Source organism: Bombina bombina, chromosome 7, assembly GCF_027579735.1.
Source record: "Bombina bombina isolate aBomBom1 chromosome 7, aBomBom1.pri, whole genome shotgun sequence".
In the NCBI taxonomy this organism is placed as follows: Eukaryota; Metazoa; Chordata; class Amphibia; order Anura; family Bombinatoridae; genus Bombina; species Bombina bombina.
The window spans coordinates 240,761,630-240,781,693 of NC_069505.1; the positions used below are offsets into that span (position 1 = coordinate 240,761,630).

Sequence of the window (20,064 nt, forward strand, 5' to 3'; positions counted from 1 at the left end):
TCCCATATATTCATGCTGCCCTAACTCTGATAGCCTAAGTAAGATTACTCAGGCTTTATTTTTTCTCCACAGGGCTATGTGAGGGAGAGGACCTCTCAAACCTGCTGAGCTGCCTGCTGTCGGGCAGATTTTAAAGGTAAGTGCTGACTTTTGTTCTGGGAAAAGAGGAACTCAGAGGAAGTGGAGCACATTATTATTGGGACAATAGCCTCCTATAGATAAAAGGAAGGGACTTTAACGACTGCACTTTCTAGGCACTGGGGCTGAGAAAGATAAGGAGTGTTTTTCAATGTCACAGGGTCTGAGGAGAAGAAATAGGCTCAGTATGAAGTGACTTTTCACTACTCCTGGTGGCTTAACTTTGAAATAAAATGCTGACCGGGAGATTGCTTTTAAAACGCCCACGATAGGCGGAGTTATGTTTAGCGCCAATTTTAGTTGCGCTCCACAGTCCCAGCACTTAGATAATCTCAGCATGAGGGGCCTTTTAGTACTACCGATGGCTTAATTTTAAAATAAAATGCCGACCGGAAGATTGCTTTCAAAACGCCCACGATGGGTGGAGTTATGTTTAGCGCCATTTTGAGTTGCGCTCCACAGTCCCAGCACTTAGATAATCTCAGTATGAGGGGCCTTTCACTACTCACGGTGGCTTCACTTTAACATAGAAGGCCGACCGGGAGATTGCTTTCAAAAGCCCACGAAGGGGCACCGATTTGAGGTGCGCTTTACGGTCTCAGCACTTACACAGGCTCAGTATGAGGGGCTTTTTCAATACTCCCGGTGGCTTCTCTTTAACATAAAAGATGCCCACCGGGAGATTGCTTTTAAGCCGCCCACGATGGGCGGAGCTATGTGTGTGGTGCAAATTTGGGGTTGCGCTCTACTGTCTCAGCACTTCTGTTATCGGAAGGAAGAGAGGGTTGTAATATAAGTCCCCAGAGTGTTAACACACATGTTAGGACCGGACAAACTCTATAGGAAGCGGTCCGTTAAATAACTTCTACTGCTGAGTTCCGGTGTCAAGAGGGGCAGGTAGGCACCTCAGCAGCAAATTAAGCTGAGGTGTAGCTCTGTCCTATATTATTTGTGTAGCTATTTAACAATTTCTGCACATAAAAATAAAAAAAGATATGTTTCAAATTTAAAAGAGACAGTAACGTTTTATTTTATTAATTTTTTTCAGTTTTAATTTCTTTTACAAAGATATGACAAGTCCACGTATTTCATCCTTACTTGTGGGATATTAACCTCCTGCTCACAGGAACATTTCTGCCCTGAGGTTGATGATCTTAGCATTTGTAACTAAGATCCACGCTGGTTCCCACAAGACTTCTGAAGGTAACCATGAGACATCTTCAGTGTGGAGACCGGTTTCATGCTACAAGCAGCATTAAGGTATGTGCAGCCTTTTTTATTCCGAGGAGACTTGGTGTATCAGAACTGGCTGAAATTATTTCCCTGTATGGGAATGGGGTAAGCAGTAAATCCTATTTTATAAGAGGGGTATTACTGGAGTCCCTATATTATATTTTTCATTAGTTGACTTTATTTGGGCATTATGTGACATGGGAGACAATGAAAAAAACAATGTTTTACGTTTTTTATTTTTGGCATTTAAACTTGTTTGTTTTATGTTTGAGGGGTTGTATACTGTGTGTACATTAACTGTAGTGCAAAACCGCATTCCCATGCGGTTTTGTTTTGGCCTACTCCGACTTTGACCTTAAGGGGCGGGGCTTATTTTCGCGCACTTCCTTCAGGCTAAGCAGCAGCAAACAGTAACTCGGTGGCTCCTGGACTGTGTAGCTGGTCTGAAGGGTTGTTTCGAAGTACCCTGGGGGCAGGTAGGCGCCACAGCAGAGCTGTGGCGAGGTGCAGAGTAATTATTTGGGCAGAGGCCTACTCTTGTCATCTGTCAGCGATCTACATCCCAGGAGTAGAGAACTGGGAAGCAGATTTTCTAAGTAGACAGACTTTTCATCCAGGGGAGTGGGAACTTCACCCGGAGGTATTTGCCTCATTGATTCTCAGATGGGGCAGACCGGAATTGGATTTGATGGCTTCTCGACAGAATGCCAAGCTTCCAAGATACGGATCCCAGTCAAGGGATCCTCAGGCCGAACTGATAGATGCCTTGGCAGTGCCTTGGTTGTTCAGCCTAGCTTATGTGTTTCCGCCGTTTCCTCTCCTCCCACGCGTGATTGCTTGAATCAAATAGGCTTCAGTGATCCTGATAGCGCCTGCGTGGCCACGCAGGACTTGGTATGCTGATCTAGTGGGCATGTCCTCTCTGCCACCGTGGAAACTTCCATTGAGACAGGAACTTCTCATTCAAGGGCCTTTCCAACATCCAAATCTAATTTCTCTGCAGCTCACTGCGTGGAGATTGAACGCTTGATTTATTTTGCAAGATGTACCGAGTCCACGGATTCATCCTAACTTGTGGGATATTGTGCTTCCTGACAGGAAGTAGCAAAGAGAGCACCACAGCAGAGCTGTCTATATAGCTCCCCCCTTAACTCCACCCCCCAGTCATACTCTTTGCTGGCTCTAAGCAGGCAGGGTAAAGAGAAGAGGTGTTAAACTGTTAGTTTTATTTTATCTTCAATCAAGTGTTTGTTATTTTTAAATGGTACCGGTGTTGTACTATTTACTCTCAGGCAGAACATAGATGAAGATCTCTGCCTGGAGGATGATGATCTTAGCATTTGTAACTAAGGTCCACTGCTGTTCCCACAGAAGCTGAGGAGTACAGGGAAACTTCAGTGTGAGGAACGGTTTCTTGCTATACAGCAATGAGGTATGTTCAGTCATATTTTCTGCAGAGACTGTGTTAACTCAGAAAGGCTGACAGTGTCTCCATTAGGGGAAGGGTAAGCAGTAATCCTAGTGTTATAAGAGGTTATTACTAGCTTGCATAAAGGGTTAATTTTTTGTGGGCACTCAGTTTGTTATGTGAATTTGGGACAAACGTTTTTGTGTCTGGGAGTAACGTTTTCTGTTTTATGGGACATTTGCTTGAGGGTTCTTTGGGGTTGTTTATAACCCACATGGCTTTCAGGCAGGGTTTGTTAGTTTTGTGTAGGCCCCAGCAACATCGAGTGAGGTGGGCGGGGCCTACATTTACAAGCAGCAAGCAACTTCTCCTGAGGTCCTGAGAGTCTTCTGAGGGACTAATTGAAGCTTTAAACCCCATATTATCGCTTCCTAAGGGCAGGTAGGGCTACAGCAGAGCTGTGGCAAGGTGCTTTAGGGATTTTTAACCGGTTTTAGACACTTTTCAATCCGTTTTTTTTTTTATTTGGGGGTCTATTGCTTTTTTACTTGTGGTGCAATCCTTCTAAAGCTTAGTGGGTACACTGTTAAAATTTCTGAATTTTTGAAGCAATTTTAACCTGTTTTGCAGTTTGTGTATGCCTTTTTTCTCTTAAAGGTACTGTACCGTTTTTGCAAATTGTGTTTTTTTCATTAAATAAAGTGTTTTCCAAGCTTGCTTGCTTCATTACTAGCCTGTTAAACATGTCTGACACTGAGGAAACTCATTGTTCAATTTGTTTAGAAGCCATTGTGGAACCCCCTCTAAGAATGTGTCCCAATTGTATTGATATGTCTATAAATTGCAAACAGCATATTTTGACTTATAAGAATTTGGCATTAAATGATTCTCAAACAGAAGTAAATCAGGTTTCGCCATCTAGTTCTCCCCAAGTGTCACAACCAGTTACGCCCGCACAAGCGAAGCCAAGAACTTCTAGTGTGTCTAATTCTTTCACCTTGCAAGATATGGCTTCAGTTATGAATACTACCCTCACAGAGGTTTTATCTAAACTCCCAGGGTTGCAAGGGAAGTGCAGTAGCTCTGGGTTAAGAACAAATGCTGAGCCTTTTGACGCTTTAGTAGCTGTATCCGATATTCCCTCACAATGTTCTGAGGTAGGGATGAGGGATTTGCTGTCTGAGGGAGAGATTTCTGATTCAGGAAAGATGTTCCCTCAGACAGATTCAGATATGACGGCATTTAAATTTAAGCTAGAGCACCTCCGTTTATTGCTCAGGGAGGTTTTAGCTACTCTGGATGATGTGACCCTATTGTCGTTCCAGAGAAATATTTAGAGGTTCCTGTTTACACTGATGTTTTTCGGGTCCCTAAGAGGATTTCGGACATTGTTACTAAGGAGTGGGATAGACCAGGTATTCCATTCGCTCCCCCTCCTGTTTTTAAGAAAATGTTCCCCATTTCTGACACCATAAAGGACTCATGGCAGACTGTCCCTAAGGTGGAGGGAGCTATTTCTACTCTGGCTAAGCGTACAACTATACCTATTGAAGACAGTTGTGCTTTCATTGATCCTATGGATAAAAAGTTAGAGGGTCTCCTAAAGAAAATTTTTGTTCATCAGGGTTTTCTTCTTCAACCTATAGCGTGCATTGTTCCGGTAACCACTGCAGCTGCTTTTTGGTTTGAGGCTCTAGAAGAGGCTCTTCAGATGGAGACCCCACTAGATGATATGAATTAAGGCCCTTAAGTTGGCTAATTCTTTTATTACAGACGCCGCTTTTCATCTTGCTAAGTTAGCGGCAAAGAATTCAGGTTTTGCCATTTTAGCGCGAAGAGCGTTATGGCTTAAGTCCTGGTCAGCTGATGTGTCATCTAAATCTAAGCTTTTGACCATCCCTTTCAAAGGTAAGACCCTATTCTGGCCTGCACTGAAAGAGATCATTTCAGACATCACTGGAGGGAAGGGTCATTCCCTCCCTCAAGATAAGTCAAATAAGACAAGGACCAAACAAAATATTTTTCGTTCCTTTCGAAACTTCAAGGGTGGTCCCGCTTCCTCTTCCCCTGCTGCAAAGCAAGAGGGGAACTTTGCTCAATCCAAGCCAACCTGGAGACCTAACCAGGCTTGGAACAAGGGTAAACAGGCCAAAAAGCCACTAAGACAGCATGAAGGGGTAGCCCCCGATCCGGGACCGGGTCAAGTAGGCGGCAGACTTTCTCTCTTTGCTCAGGCCTGGGCAAGAGACGTTCAGGACTCCTGGGCCGTAGAAATTGTAACCCAGGGGTATCTCCTAGATTTCAAAGATTCTCCTCCAAGGGGGAGGTTCCATCTTTCTCAATTGTCTGTAAACCAGACACAAAGAGAGGCGTTCTTATGCTGTGTAGAAGACCTTTTTACCATGGGAGTGATCTGCCCAGTTCCGAAAACAGAACAGGGGCAAGGTTTCTACTCCAATCTAAAGTAAGAGTAGGTGGGGGTAGGGCAAAGTATACTATATACAAGAGGTTAGTGGTTAAAGGCAAATAGCCCAATTTGAGTTTTATAATCTCCTAACCGCTAATACCTCCTGCCACAGATTTAAAGTTAAAAGCAAAGTACAACTAACGAGTAATTGTAAATAGACTTACAAATAGGAATAGGTAACTGAAATCTGTGAGAAAAATTCCACCAACTGAGCCCTTTCTGAGTCAGAGCTAAATTTGTTTTAATTAGAAAAAATGTTTTTCTTATCCATTCATACACTAAAGTTTATTAAGAAAATATATTTAACCACACATACATTTAGCAAGAGCTAAAAATTAAAAACACTGCACCTAAGTTGAGCTATGATTATTAAATTAAATTATTCTGAAATCAGCATCAAGGGTATCTTGCAGCAAAATTATTGCTCTGCTTGTCCATATGTAATGAAGTCCAAAACCATCCAAGATAAAGATGGCCATTCATACAATCTAGCCTCCCATTTCTCATGTAGAACTATTGCGGTTGTATATGCTCTCTTCTGCCAATGCAAAATGATCTATGTTGGCATGACAACCCGTGAGATCAGGGTGCGTATTCTTGAACATGCTAATAATATAAAAAATGCCAATAAGGATGAAGCACGTGGCAAGAAATTAACATCAGTCGCGAAACACTTCCAAATACATCATAAGTGTTCCACTACCAACCTAAAATATATGGTAATTCAAAAAGCTTCACTAGGAATACGAGGAGGCAATCTGGAAAAAACATTACTTAAACTTGAATGTAAATGGATTTATCGTTTAAATTCTGTAAAACCAAATGGCATGAACGATTTCAATAATTATTTTGTATATCTGTAAGTAAGGCACCCCATCACTTATACTTTAAATCTTTCCTTCTCATCACTTGCCATAGATCTATGGCTTACACTATGACCCTCCTATAATCACCAAGGGCCAACTCAATTCACTAATTCCACTTCGAGGCAATTACATCCCTCACTTTATTATTTAATTTACAATGTTGTATATACAAAAATTATTATATATTTATAAACCCCCAATGTTAATTTGTATACACTAAGATATGTTTGTTTCACATTTTGTTTCTCCTTCAATTCACTTCCCACTGTATTATTTTGATCCTTCACGAGTACACTATTTAACATCTATTTTATCACTTTTACCACGATACCCACAGATTATATAATTCAAACCACTCATATGCATAATATACAAGTGATCTGCACAGCAATCACTGAACAAAGTTGCCATTCAGAGCACTTATAGTATCCAGTGTTAGCACAATCCATGATACTGTCTGCAAAAAATACACCCATAATATACCTGAAAAACTAATACCCAATAGTAAGAAAATATGGTTATCCTCTACACATATATTTTAAGAATATATACTACATCATATCTGTGTAGGAAGTAATATCTTCAAAATCATCTCTGATATCAATGCACTTCCTAATAAATAGTGGTAATATCAATGCAACTCCTATGGAGGTAATTCTGATCTCTGTATAATCGTTCATAGGACGGATTGATCTCATGGGCCGCCTATCTGGCAAAATTTGGGGGGTATACTGTGTGTCTTCACTAATATGTATATAACAGAACATATGATAAGCAGTACTGCCCAATTATAGCGTTATACATCACGCTCTGGCACGCTTCCCATGACTAATATAAACATATGGGAAGTCCATCATCCAATCGAGCTGATCCTATGTCTAACACTCTGACACTCCCCCTATGACCAAACATAAACATATGGGAAGTTCAGCATTTAATCGAGTTGATCATTCTCGTTCTTTTATAATAATGATAGAAGTGAGCTGTTGATAAATTTTGTAAGGGCTATTCTGTACTCCGGCATAGGTTGTTGCGCCACCATATATTAATTTCTTGATTTGAGAATGAAAAAGGCTGACAATGAACCGGTATACAGTAGATGCTTAGCGCAACTTCTTTGACATTATACAGTGGGGACGCATCAAATTTATCTGCCCATAATATGCGGTCTTGCTCGGCAGTAACTGTTCTATGCCATCTATTAATATGCCTAGATACCCGGCTCAGTATAACTATGGAACATATGTTCAAGGCAATCATCCAATGAGGGCTGCAGCAGTGATGTAAATGTAAACAAACACGCCCACTTTAGACATCACACTGACGTCAGGAACCACTACCCCCCACTCTACCCTATCCCCAGTCATTTTTGTGATTGACATTTTCAGAAGCCAATAATAAACTGACTATTGGCAATCAGGCATATCCACTCAATACTCGAGGAGGGTCGTAAAGACTCATAAATATGCCATTTTGCAGCGGCTCCACACCCCTCTGAGGAAGCGTTTTTTGTGAAACGTACGTCAGGGGTCCTCTGGGATAAGCTTTGTATTTCCCTTTTTTAAATTGCTCACCTTTGTTGGTCTGGTAAATTGCAGCTTTATAAAAAAAACTTGGTAAAACTTAAACTTAAACTAGCCCTCGGATTGTAAGGGCTTAGCCTATATTTATAATTTTGCTGCAAGATACCCTTGATGCTGATTTCAGAATAATTTAATTTAATAATCATAGCTCAACTTAGGTGCAGTGTTTTTAATTTTTAGCTCTTGCTAAATGTATGTGTGGTTAAATATATTTTCTTAATAAACTTTAGTGTATGAATGGATAAGAAAAACATTTTTTCTAATTAAAACAAATTTAGCTCTGACTCAGAAAGGGCTCAGTTGGTGGAATTTTTCTCACAGATTTAAGTTACCTATTCCTATTTGTAAGTCTATTTACAATTACTCGTTAGTTCTACTCCAATCTGTTTGTGGTTCCCAAAAAAGAGGGAACCTTCAGACCAATTCTAGATCTCAAGATCCTAAACCAATTCCTAAGAGTTCCATCCTTCAAGATGGAGACCATTCGGACTATTTTACCAATGATCCAGGAGGGTCAATATATGACTACCGTGGATCTAAAGGATGCGTATCTACACATTCCTATCCACAAAGATCATCACCAGTTCCTCAGGTTTTCCTTTCTGGACAGGCATTACCAGTGTGTGGCTCTTCCCTTCGGGTTGTCCACGGCGCCAAGAATTTTCACAAAGGTGCTAGGGTCCCTTCTGGCAGTCCTAAGGCCGAGGGGCATAGCAGTGGCGCCTTATCTAGACGACATCTTCATTCAAGCGTCGACTTTCCAACTTGCCAAGTCTCACACGGACTTAGTGTTGGCCTTTCTAAGATCTCAAGAGTTCCATTCCTGGGAACTCTGATAGATTCAGTGGACATGAAAATATTTCTGACGGAGGTCAGGAAATCAAAGATTTTAACCACCTGCCGAGCTCTTCATTCCATTCCTCGGCCGTCAGTGGCTCAGTGTATGGAGGTAATCGGACTTATGGTAGCGGCAATGGACATAGTTCCGTTTGCTCGCTTGCATCTCAGACCACTGCGACTATGCATGCTCAAATAGTGGAATGGGGATTATGCAGATTTATCTCCTCAGATAAATCTGGATCAAGAGACCAGAGACTCTCTTCTTTGGTGGTTGTCACAGGATCACCTGTCCAGGGGAATGTGTTTCCGCAGGCCAGCGTGGGTTATTGTGACGACGGACACCAGCCTACTGGGCTGGGGTGCAGTCTGGAATTCCCTGAAAGCACAGAGTAGGTGGACTGGGAGGCAGATTTTCTAAGTCATCACACTTTTCATCCGGGGGAGTGGGAGCTCCATCCGGAGGTGTTTACTCAACTGGTTCAGCTATGGGGCACACCAGAATTGGAACACCAAACTTCCTTGTTACGGATCCAGGTCAAGGGATCCTCAGGCAGTACTGATAGATGCTCTAGCAGTATCCTGGTCGTTCAACCTGGCTTATGTGTTTCCACCATTCCCTCTCCTTCCGCGTCTGATTGCCAGAATCAAACAGGAGAGAGCTTCAGTGATTTTGATAGCGCCTGCGTGGCCACGCAGGACTTGGTATGCAGACCTGGTGGACATGTCATCTCTGCCACCATGGACTCTGCCACTGAGACGGGACCTTTTGATTCAAGGTCCATTCAAGCATCCAAATCTAATTTCTCTGCAACTGACTGCTTGGAGATTGAATGCTTGATTTTATCAAAGCGGGGTTTCTCTGAATCGGTCATAGATACCTTGATTCAGGCTCGAAAGCCTGTCACCAGGAAGATCTATCATAAGATATGGCGTAAATATCTTTTTTGGTGTGAATCCAAAGGCTACTCATGGAGTAAGATCAGGATTCCTAGGATTTTGTCTTTTCTCCAAGAAGGATTGGAGAAAGGATTGTCCGCTAGTTCCTTAAAGGGACAGATATCTGCTTTGTCTATTCTGTTGCACAAGCGTCTGGCAGATGTCCCAGACGTTCTGGCTTTTTGTCAGGCTTTAGTTAGAATTAAGCCTGTGTTTAAACCTGTTGCTCCGCCATTTAGTCTCAATTTAGTTCTTAAAGTTCTTCAGGGGGTTCCGTTTGAACTCATGCATTCCATAGATATTAAGCTTCTATCTTGGAAAGTTCTGTTTCTAGTTGCTATCTATTCAGTTCGAAGAGTTTCTGAACTATCTGCATTACAATGTGACTCGCCTTATCTTGTTTTCCATGCTGATAAGGTGGTTTTGCGTACCATACCTGGGTTCCTCCCTAAGGTTGTTTCTAACAGGAATATCAATCAGGAAATTGTTGTTCCTTCTCTGTGTCCTAATTCTTCTTCTAAGAAGGACCGTCTGTTGCACAACTTGGACGTGGTTCGTGCCTTGAAGTTTTATTTGCAGGCAACCAAAGATTTTCGCCAATCATCTTCTTTGTTTGTTGTCTGTGCTGGAAAGCGTAGAGGTCAAAAGGCTACGGCTACCTCTCTTTCCTTTTGGCTGAAAAGCATCATCCGTTTGGCTTATGAGACTTCTGGACTGCAGCCTCCTGAAAGAATTACAGCTCACTCCACTAGAGTGGTGGCTTCCACATGGGCTTTTAAAAATGATGCTTCTGTTGAACAGATTTGTAAGGCTGCAACTTGGTCTTCGCTTCATACCTTTTCCAGATTTTATAAATTTGATACTTTTGCTTCTTCGGAGGCTATTTTTGGGAGAAAGGTTTTGCAAGCAGTGGTGCCTTCCGTTTAGGTTCCTGTCTTGTCCCTCCCTTCATCCGTGTCCTAAAGCTTTGGTATTGGTATCCCACAAGTTAGGATGAATCTGTGGACTCTGTACATCTTGCAAAAGAAAACAGAATTTATGCTTACCTGATAAATTTCTTTCTTTTGCGATGTACCGAGTCCACGGCCCGCCCTGTCTATTCAAGACAGATAGTATTTTTTATGTAAACTTCAGTCACCTCTGCACCTTATAGTTTCTCCTTTTCTTTCTTGGCCTTCGGTCGAATGACTGGGGGGTGGAGTTAAGAGGGAGCTATATAGACAGCTCTGCTGTGGTGCTCTCTTTGCTACTTCCTGTCAGGAAGGACAATATCCCACAAGTTAGGATGAATCCGTGGACTCGGTACATCGCAAAAGAAAGAAATTTATCAGGTAAGCATAAATTCTGTTTTTATCGAAGCGAGGATTCTCTGATTCAGTTATCAATACTTTGATACAGGCTAGGAAGCCTGTCACTAGAAAAATCTATCATAAGATATGGCGTAAATATCTTTATTGGTGTGAATCTAAGGGTTACTCATGGAGTAAGGTTAGAATTCCTAGGATTCTGTCTTTTCTCCAAGAAGGATTGGAGAAAGGGTTATCAGCAAGTTCCTTAAAGGGACAAATTTCTGCTTTGTCAATTCTGTTTCACAAACGTTTGGCAAATGTACCAGATGTTCAGTCTTTTTGTCAGGCTCTATCTAGAATTAAGCCTGTATTTAGACCTATTACTCCTCCCTGGAGTTTGAATTTAGTTCTTCGAGTTCTTCAAGGGGTTCCGTTTGAACCTATGCATTCCATAGATATTAAACTGTTATCTTCGTAAGTTCTGTTTCTGGTTGCTGTTTCTTCTGCTCGAAGAGTTTCTGAGCTTTCAGCGTTACAGTGTGATTCGCCTTATCTCATTTTTCATTCTGATAAGGTGGTTTTACGTACCAAACCTGGTTTTCTTCCTAAGGTTGTTTCGAATAAGAATATTAATCAGGAAATTGTTGTTCCTTCCTTGTGTCCTAATCCTTCTTCTAAGAAGGAGCGTCTGTTACATAACTTGGATGTGGTCCATGCCTTAAAGTTTTACTTACAGGCAACTAAGGATTTCCGTCAATCATCTTCATTATTCATTGTTTATTCTGGAAAGCGTAGGGGTCAGAAAGCTACGGCTACCTATCTTTCTTTTTGGCTGAGAAGTATCATCCGCCTGGCATATGAGACTGCTGGACAGCAGCCTCCTGAAAGAATTACGGCTCATTCTACTAGGGCTGTGGCTTCCACATGGGCTTTTAAAAACGATGTATCTGTTGAACAGATTTGTAAGGCTGCGACTTGGTCGTCCCTTCACACTGTTTCCAAATTTTACAAATTTGACACTTTTGCTTCTTCTGAGGCTATTTTTGGGAGAAAGGTTATTCAAGCAGTGGTGCCTTCCGTTTAGGTTCCTGTCTTGTCCCTCCCTTTCATCCGTGTCCTATTGCTTTGGTATTGGTTCCCCACAAGTAAGGATGAAATCAGTGGACTCGTCATATCTTTGTAAAAGAAAAGTCAATTTATGCTTACCTGATAAATTAATTTATTTTACGATATGACGAGTCCACGGCCCACCCTGTTATTTTAAGACAGATTTATTTTATTTTTTGAAAACTGCAGTCACCTCTGCACCTTTTTAGCCTTTCCTTTTCTCTTCCTATAACCTTCAGCCGAATGACTGGAGGTGGAGGGAAAGGGAGGGGCTATATATACAGCTCTGCTGTGGTGCTCTTTGCTACTTCCTATTAGCAGGAGGTTAATATCCCACAAGTAAGGATGAAATTTGTGGACTTGTCATATCGTAAAAGAAATTAATTTATCAGGTAAGCATAAATTTACTTTCTTCTATAAGATACGACGAGTCCACGGATTCATCCTTTACTTGTGGGATATTATCCTCCTGCTAACAGGAAGGGGCAAAGAGCACCACAGCAAAGCTGTCTATATAGCTCCTCCCTTGACTCCACCCCCACCCCCCCAGTCATTCTCTTTGCCTACTCTAAGTACTAGGAAGGGTAAAGTGAAAGAGGTGATAAAATGTTAGTTTTTATTTTCCTCAATCAAGCGTTTTTTTATTTTAAATGGTACCGGTGTGTACTATTTTCCCTCAGGCAGCAGATGGATGAAGACTTCTGCCTGGAGGCTGATGATCTTAGCAGTTGTCACTAAGATCCAGAGCAGTTCCCACAGAATGGCTGAGGAGTACTTAAGGAACTTCAGTGTGAGGAACGTTTTTCATGCTATAAGCAGTGAGGTATGTTCAGTCATTTTTTTCTGGAGAGACTGTGGTATTTCAGAATTGGCTGACAGTATCCCCATGAGGAAAAGGGTAAGCAGTAATCCTAGAAATATATAGAGGGGTATTACTGAGCTTGCATATATGGGCTAAGAAAAAATGGTTGACACTGAGTTTTGAATGTTTGTGGTGCAAACGTTTACACAACTGGGAGTGCTGATAACGTTTTTAGGTGAGACATTTTGCATGTTTATTCAGAGGGTACACATGGTTTTCTTTTTCGGTTTATGAACCCACATGGCTAGTTTTTAGACCACTCAGGTGCGGTTCATTTGGGCTGAGAGACATCGAGTGTGATGGGCGGGGCCTATTTTCTCGCCTCAGTTGCGCAGTTGTTTTTGTCAGGCAAGCTCCAACTCCGGTGGGCCCTTGTGAGCTGTATTGGGCCAAATCGAAGCTTTAACCCGGTTTTGCAGACCCCTGTGGGCAGGTAGGCGGCGAGGTGTAGGGGGTGTTTTTTATGGATATAAACGTTTTCTAATTATCCTTTTTTTCTAATAAGGGTTAAGTGTTCCTTTCCTTGTGGGGCAAACTTAGCTGCATAGTTATGATGGTTCTATCATAAAATTGGAACAATTTGATGTTTTTAAAGCAGTTTTGGAAAAATTGTATGCTTTTTTTTCTCTTAAAGGCGCAGTACCGTTTTTTTTCAGATTGTTATGTTTTCACTAAATAAAGTGTTTCAAGCCTGTTTGTGGTCATTACTAGCCTGTTTAACAAGGAAAGACAATGTTCAATGTGTTTAGAAGCCATTGTGGAACCCCAATTAAAATGTGTCCCTTATGCACTGAAAGGGCCTTAAATTGTAAAGAACATATTTTAGCTGATAAAAGTATGTCGCAGGATGATTCTCAGTCAGAAGAGAATCAGGTTATGCCATCTAATTCTCCCCAAGTGTCACAACCATTAACGCCCGCACAAGCGACGCCAAGTACTAGTGCGTATAATTCTTTCACCCTGCAAGATATGGCCGCAGTTATGTCTACTACCCTCACTGAGGTTTTATCTAAACTGCCTGGGTTGCAGGGAAAGTGCAGTAGGTCCGGTGTGAGAGTAAATGCTGAGCCCTCTGACGCTTTATTAGCCATCTCCGATGTACCCTCACAATGTTCTGAGTTGGGGGTGAGGGAATTGCTGTCTGAGGGAGAGATTTTTGATTCAGGAAAGATGTTCCCTCAAACAGACTCAGATATGACAGCTTTTAAGTTTAAGCTAGAACACCTCCGCTTGTTGCTCAGGGAGGTTTTAGCGACTCTGGATGATTGTGACCCTATTGTAATTCCACCAGAGAAATTGTGTAAAATGGATAGATATCTAGAGGTTCCTGCTTACACTAATGTTTTTCCGGTCCCTAAGAGGATTTCGGACATTGTTACTAAGGAGTTGGGTAGACCAGGTATTCCGTTCTCTCCCCCTCCTACTTTTAAGAAAATGTTTCCCATATCAGACACCATTCGGGATTTGTGGCAGACGGTCCCTAAGGTGGAGGGAGCTATTTCTACCCTGGCTAAGCGTACAACTATACCTATTGAGGACAGTTGTGCTTTCAAAGATCCTATGGATAAAAAATTAGAGGGTCTTCTAAAGAAAATAATGATTCATCAGGGTTTTCTTCTGTAACCTATAGCGTGCATTGTTCCTGTAACTACTGCTTTTTGGTTCGAGGCTCTAGAGGAGGCTCTTAAGGTTGAGACCCCATTAGATGATATTCTGGATAGAATTAGGGCTCTCAAGCTAGCTAATTCTTTTATTACAGATGCCGCTTTTCAACTGGCTAAATTAGCGGCAAATAATTCAGGTTTTGCCATTTTAGCGCGTAGAGCGTTATGGCTTAAGTCCTGGTCTGCTGATGTGTCATCAAAATCTAAGCTTTTAGCTATTCCTTTCAAGGGTAAGACCCTATTCGGGCCTGAACTGAAAGAGATCACTTTTGACATCACTGGAGGAAAAGGCCATGCCCTTCCTCAGAATAAGACAAATAAGATGAGGACCAAACAAAATAATTTTCGTTCCTTTCGAAAAACTTCAAAGGTGGTCCCTCTACCTCCTCCCCTGCCGCAAAGCAGGAGGGGGATTTTGCTCAATCCAAGTCAGTCTGGAGACCTAACCAGACCTGGAATAAGGGTAAACAGGCCAAGAAGCCCGCTGCTGCCACCAAGGCTGCTTGAAGGGGCAGCCCCCGATCTGGGACCGGATCTAATAGGGGGCAGACTTTCTCTCTTTGCTCAGGCTTGGGCAAGAGACATTCAGGACTCCTGGGCTTTAGAAATCGTGACCCAGGGGCATCATCTAGAATTCAAAGATTCTCCTCCAAGGGGAAGATTTCATCTTTCACGGTTGTCTGTAAACCAGACAAAAAGAGAGGTGTTCTTACGCTGTGTAGAAGACCTATATACTATGGGGGTAATCTGCCCAGTTCCAAAAGCAGAACAGGGGCAGGGGTTTTACTCCAATCTGTACGTGGTTCCCAAAAAAGAGGGAAACTTCAGACCGATTTTAGATCTCAAGATCCTAAACAAATTTCTCAGAGTCCCATCCTTCAAGATGGAGACCATTCGGACTATTTTACCAATGATCCAGGAGGATCAATATATGACCACTGTGGATTTGAAGGATGCGTATCTTCACATTCCTATCCACAAAGATCATCACCAGTTCCTCAGGTTCGCCTTCCTGGACAAGCATTACCAGTTTGTGGCTCTTCCCTTGGGGTTGGCCACAGCTCCCAGAATTTTCACAAAAGTGCTAGGGTCCCTTCTGGCGGTTCTAAGGCCGCAGGGCATAGCAGTGGCACCTTTTCTGGACGATATCTTAATTCAGGCGTCAACTTACTATTTAGAACAGTCATGATATTGATTCTCATGTCCAGAGCTAACAATAGCGTGCCACTTGTAATCTATCATTGTGTCATGTCTGAGGTCAGTATTGGCAGGGAAGGGGAAGCATTATAAAAGAGGGGGCAGGCAAGCCTGAGAGGCACTTTTCCACTCTAAAAAAGGGGTGAGAGTGACTAGCTTCCATTGCTGTAATAAATGGATTTATTAGTAAGGTTTTGTTTGTTTTATATTGCAGACTCACATGATTAGATCATTTTATATCATACAGGTGTTACTTAGCTGGCAAAGCTGCCATCTTCCACTAAAAAAATAACACTCATTTGGCATCTGTTTTTAACTATTGTTGTCATGACATTGGGGTGAATAATTTGTATTTCCTGTGCTACATTAGTGCCATATAATGCAGCAAATTTTCCCCACTTCTTACCCTTTAGTTAAAAGTTGAAGTAAAATCTTGCTATGGGTCTCTAATCATAGGAGCATCATCCTGTTTGCTACTAATTCTCTACAGTTTGCTCTTTGTGTAAATAAATCTGACAACAAATTGTAGTGTTTTAGTGATAGTTTAACCACATTGAAGATTGTAAAATCGGTATTACTTACTTTTCAGGGCGTCATTATGGTGCTGTTAGCTGCGAGGGATGTAAAGGCTTCTTTAAAAGAAGCGTTAGGAAAAGCCTGACGTACAGTTGTCGAAGCAGCCAGGACTGTGTCATCAACAAACATCACAGAAATCGTTGCCAGTTTTGTCGCCTCAAGAAGTGTTTGGAAATGGGCATGAAAATGGAATGTGAGTTAGTTCATTTTTGCACGTGGCGCAGACTATCAGCTGTAGTTGGGTCACTAACCTCTCTAATAAGTAACTGTGACAACAAATCAGTATGTATCAAGCAGAGTGTGTCAGAGTCTTATTTTTATTGTATTACTATTAAGCCCTGAATTCACTTTGAAATGTTCAGGAAGATTACAATCACTGTTGTTTGCTAATAAATTATGATATTGTATATGTGAAGGGTAGTTTTGTATGTTGTCATTATTATTATTTCACTATTCCTGTTTCAAAATATGTCTAAAGAATTAATTAGTTTAATATAACCCTAACTCTAAAACATATTCTCAAATAGATCTGAAAGCAGCAATAATATTAGAGGTTAAATTGCATATTCATGTGCATTAAGTCAGGACTCGACAAACCCAGGAGCCTGGGAGCCACTGGCTCCTAGAATTTCACTCCTGGCTCCTAACTTTTTGGGTTATTCACCATAGATCTATAGTCCTGGCCAAAAGTTTTGAGAATGACACAAATATCAATTTCTTTCCTATGACATGGAGAGTCCACAACGTCATTCCAATTACTAGTGGGTTATTCAACTCCTGGCCAGCAGGAGGCAAATAGCACTGCAGCAAAGCTGTTAAGTTTAACTTCCCTTACCCATAATCCCCAATCATTCTCTTTGCCTCTGTCAATGGAGGTTGTGCAAAGTTAGTGTCTGAAGATAATAATCCTTTTATAGGTACTTTCCCTGCAAGCAAGAATTGGGGTCTAGCTGTGTCCACGTCAATCTTTTGAGTAAAAGTAGAGGTGACTTTTAGCAGTTTGAAGACCGTGAGGAAGTCTTTGCTTCACTTCTAACATTTTGCTATCCCTTTGTAGAAAGCCAGGGTTGGTTACTTTCTTTTACTACAGGTTCCTGATGGGGAGTGGAGTACCGTTCACACCTAAGAAGCTGTTACCTGCCCTGCAGCTGGATCCACATGTAAGTGCATTTTCCTTCTAGGTTCTGAAGGGATAGCACTTTAGAGGTAAAACCTTTAGTGGATCTAATAATTGGGACATAGATTATCTAAGTGATCTTAGATACTTTTTTTGTGGCAGATTTGCTGGCACATTGTGTATGCTAAAACTCAGGCTTTAACAGAGACTACAGGGTTATTAAGCTATGTGCTTAAGACTTATATATATTTTTTCTCCAACATTGGTGTGTCCGGTCCACGGCGTCATCCATTACTTGTGGGAAATATTCTCCCCCACAGGGAAAGGCAAGGAGAGCACACAGCAAGAGCTGTCCATATAGCTCCCCCTCTGGCTCCGCCCCCCCAGTCATTCTCCTTGCCGCTCTGAACAAGTAGCATCTCCACGGGGATGGTGAGGAGTTTGTGGTGTTAGTTGTAGTTTTTTATTCTTCTATCAAGGGTTTGTTATTTTAAAATAGTGCTGGCTTGTACTATTTACTCTACAACAGAAAAGTGATGAAGATTTCTGTTTAAGAGGGCTATGATTTTAGCACAAGTAACTAAAATCCATTTCTGTTACCACGCAGGACTGTTGAAACCAGAGAACTTCAGTTGGGGGTAACAGTTTGCAGACTTATCTGCTTCAGGTATGACTAGTCTCCTTCTAACAACACAGGCTAATGCTAGATGACAGTCATTTTTCCCCTCAAGGAAAACGGTAAGCCATTTTTCTTTCACCTCAGCAAAAAAGATAACAGGCTTCCCCTTTTTGATTTTTATGCTGGTAGACACTGTCAGGGGCCAAATCGATTGTTTTTTATTACAATATGATGGCAATTGAAATGTTTTATAAGCTCATATACACTTGGGGACGTTTTTTATTGATCTGGCTTGCTTTAGACACCTAAATCTAGTCAGGAAGGCCCCTTCACTCTAGTGTACTGAGGGAGGAGGCCTCATTTTGGCACTTCAGTTAATTTCAAGGCAGTGCATGCAGTTCCATGTGAGAGGGTCCTGTGGCTCAGAAAGTGACTCCAGAAGGCTTATTTCTGTGGATGATTGACCCCTAAGAAAGGTAAAAACTGCAGCAATGCTGTAAGCAGGGATTGTGGTGTATAAAAACGGTTAAATCCAACAATTAGCTCCGGTTTGCTTGTTTTAAGAGCTAGAGTCTCCATATTTGCTGTGCAATACTTCCTAAGCATTAAGACACTGGGGTCCAAATTTCAGAAAAATCGGATATTGCCTTCATAGTTTTTTGAACATTCAGAAATAAAGTGTGTCATTTTATTATTTAAAGAGACAGTAACGTTTTTGTTTAAAATCGTTTTTATTGTATTGTTTGCCTGCCTAAATCTGTTTAACATGTCTGTGCCATCAGATATCCTATGTTCTGTGTGTGTAGAGACAAATGTGGTTCCCCCTTCGAGTGTTTGTGATAATTGTGCCATAGCGTCCAAACAAAATGAGGACAGCTCTGTTACATTTCATAATGTTGCCCAAGATGATTTATCTAATGAAGGTAGTGGGGATAGTTCTACATCCTCTCCTTCTGTGTCTACACCAGCTTTGCCCGCACAGGCGACACCTAGCGCGCAAGTGCTTATTTCTATGCAACAATTAACAGCAGTAGTGGATAATTCTATAGCAAATCTTGTATCCAAACTGCCAGCATTTCAGAGAAAGCGTGATTGTTCAGCTTTAAATACAGATAAAAGGGATGAACAATCAGACGCTGACGATGCTTTATCTTTTTTACCCCCGCATCAATCGGAATTGGCTGTGAGGGAAGGGCTGTCTGAGGGTGAAATTTCAGACTCAGGAAAAATTTCTCAACAGGCAGAACCTGATATAGTAGCATTTAAGTTTAAGCTAGAACATCTCTGCGCTTTGCTAAAGGAGGTATTAGCTACTCTGGATGACTGTGATTCTATGGTAGTACCAGAGAAGTTGTGCAAATTGGACACATTTTTAGAGGTCCCAGTGCACGACGACGCTTTTCCAATACCCAAAAGGATAGCGAACATAGTGGAAAAGGAGTGGGAGAAGCCAGGTGTACCCTTTGCCCCACCTCCTATATTTAAGAAAATGTTTCCCATAGTAGACCCTAGAAGGGACGCATGGCAGACGGTCCCGAAGGTTGAGGGAGCTGTTTCAACACTAGCGAAGCGCACCACTATTCCTATAGAGGACAGCTGCGCTTTCAAAGATCCTATGGATAAAAAATTGGAAGGATTGCTTAAAAAGATTTTTGTTCAGCAAGGGTTCATCCTTCAACCAGCTACGTGTGTTATTACTGTCACTTCAGCGGCGTCCTTTTGGTTTGAGGAACTAGAAAGGTCGCTCCAGAAAGAGACTTCCTATGGACAGAATTCACGCATTAAAATTAGCTAATTCCTTTATATTGGATGCCGCCTTTCAAATAACGAAATTGGCGGCGAAAAACTCAGGTTTTGCTATAGTAGTGCGGAGGGCGCTTTGGCTGAAATCCTGGTCGGCAGATGTGTCGTCCAAGACTAAGTTACTTAATATTCCTTTCAAGGGTAAGACCCTTTTTGGGCCGGAATTGAAGGAAATTATTTCAGACATCACTGGGGGTAAGGGCCATGCCCTCCCACAGGATAGGCCATTTAAGGCTAAGAACAAGTCTAATTTTCGTTCCTTTCGCAATTTCAGGAACGGACCGTCTAATAACTCCACTGCCGCTAGACAAGAAGGTAACGCGGCCCAGCCCAAACCCGCTTGGAAGCCCATGCAAGGC

At 41.8% G+C, this 20,064-nt stretch overlaps 1 protein-coding gene across 3 annotated transcripts in view; it reads left to right on the forward strand.

Moving 5' to 3' along the window:
* Positions 1-20,064, forward strand: part of NR2C2 (nuclear receptor subfamily 2 group C member 2) — a 456,514-nt gene that overhangs the window by 144,559 nt on the left and 291,891 nt on the right. For 2 of the 3 annotated variants that reach the window (XR_008403220.1, XM_053720676.1), the window contains exon 4: positions 16,180-16,359. The exons of the other annotated variant lie outside the window; for it this stretch is intronic. Coding sequence is in view for 1 of the 2 variants with exons in the window: in XM_053720676.1 (XP_053576651.1) it covers positions 16,180-16,359 (180 nt within the window). In the remaining variant the exon portion in view is untranslated. The remainder of the gene's footprint in view (positions 1-16,179; positions 16,360-20,064) is intronic. 3 annotated transcript variants of the gene reach the window in all.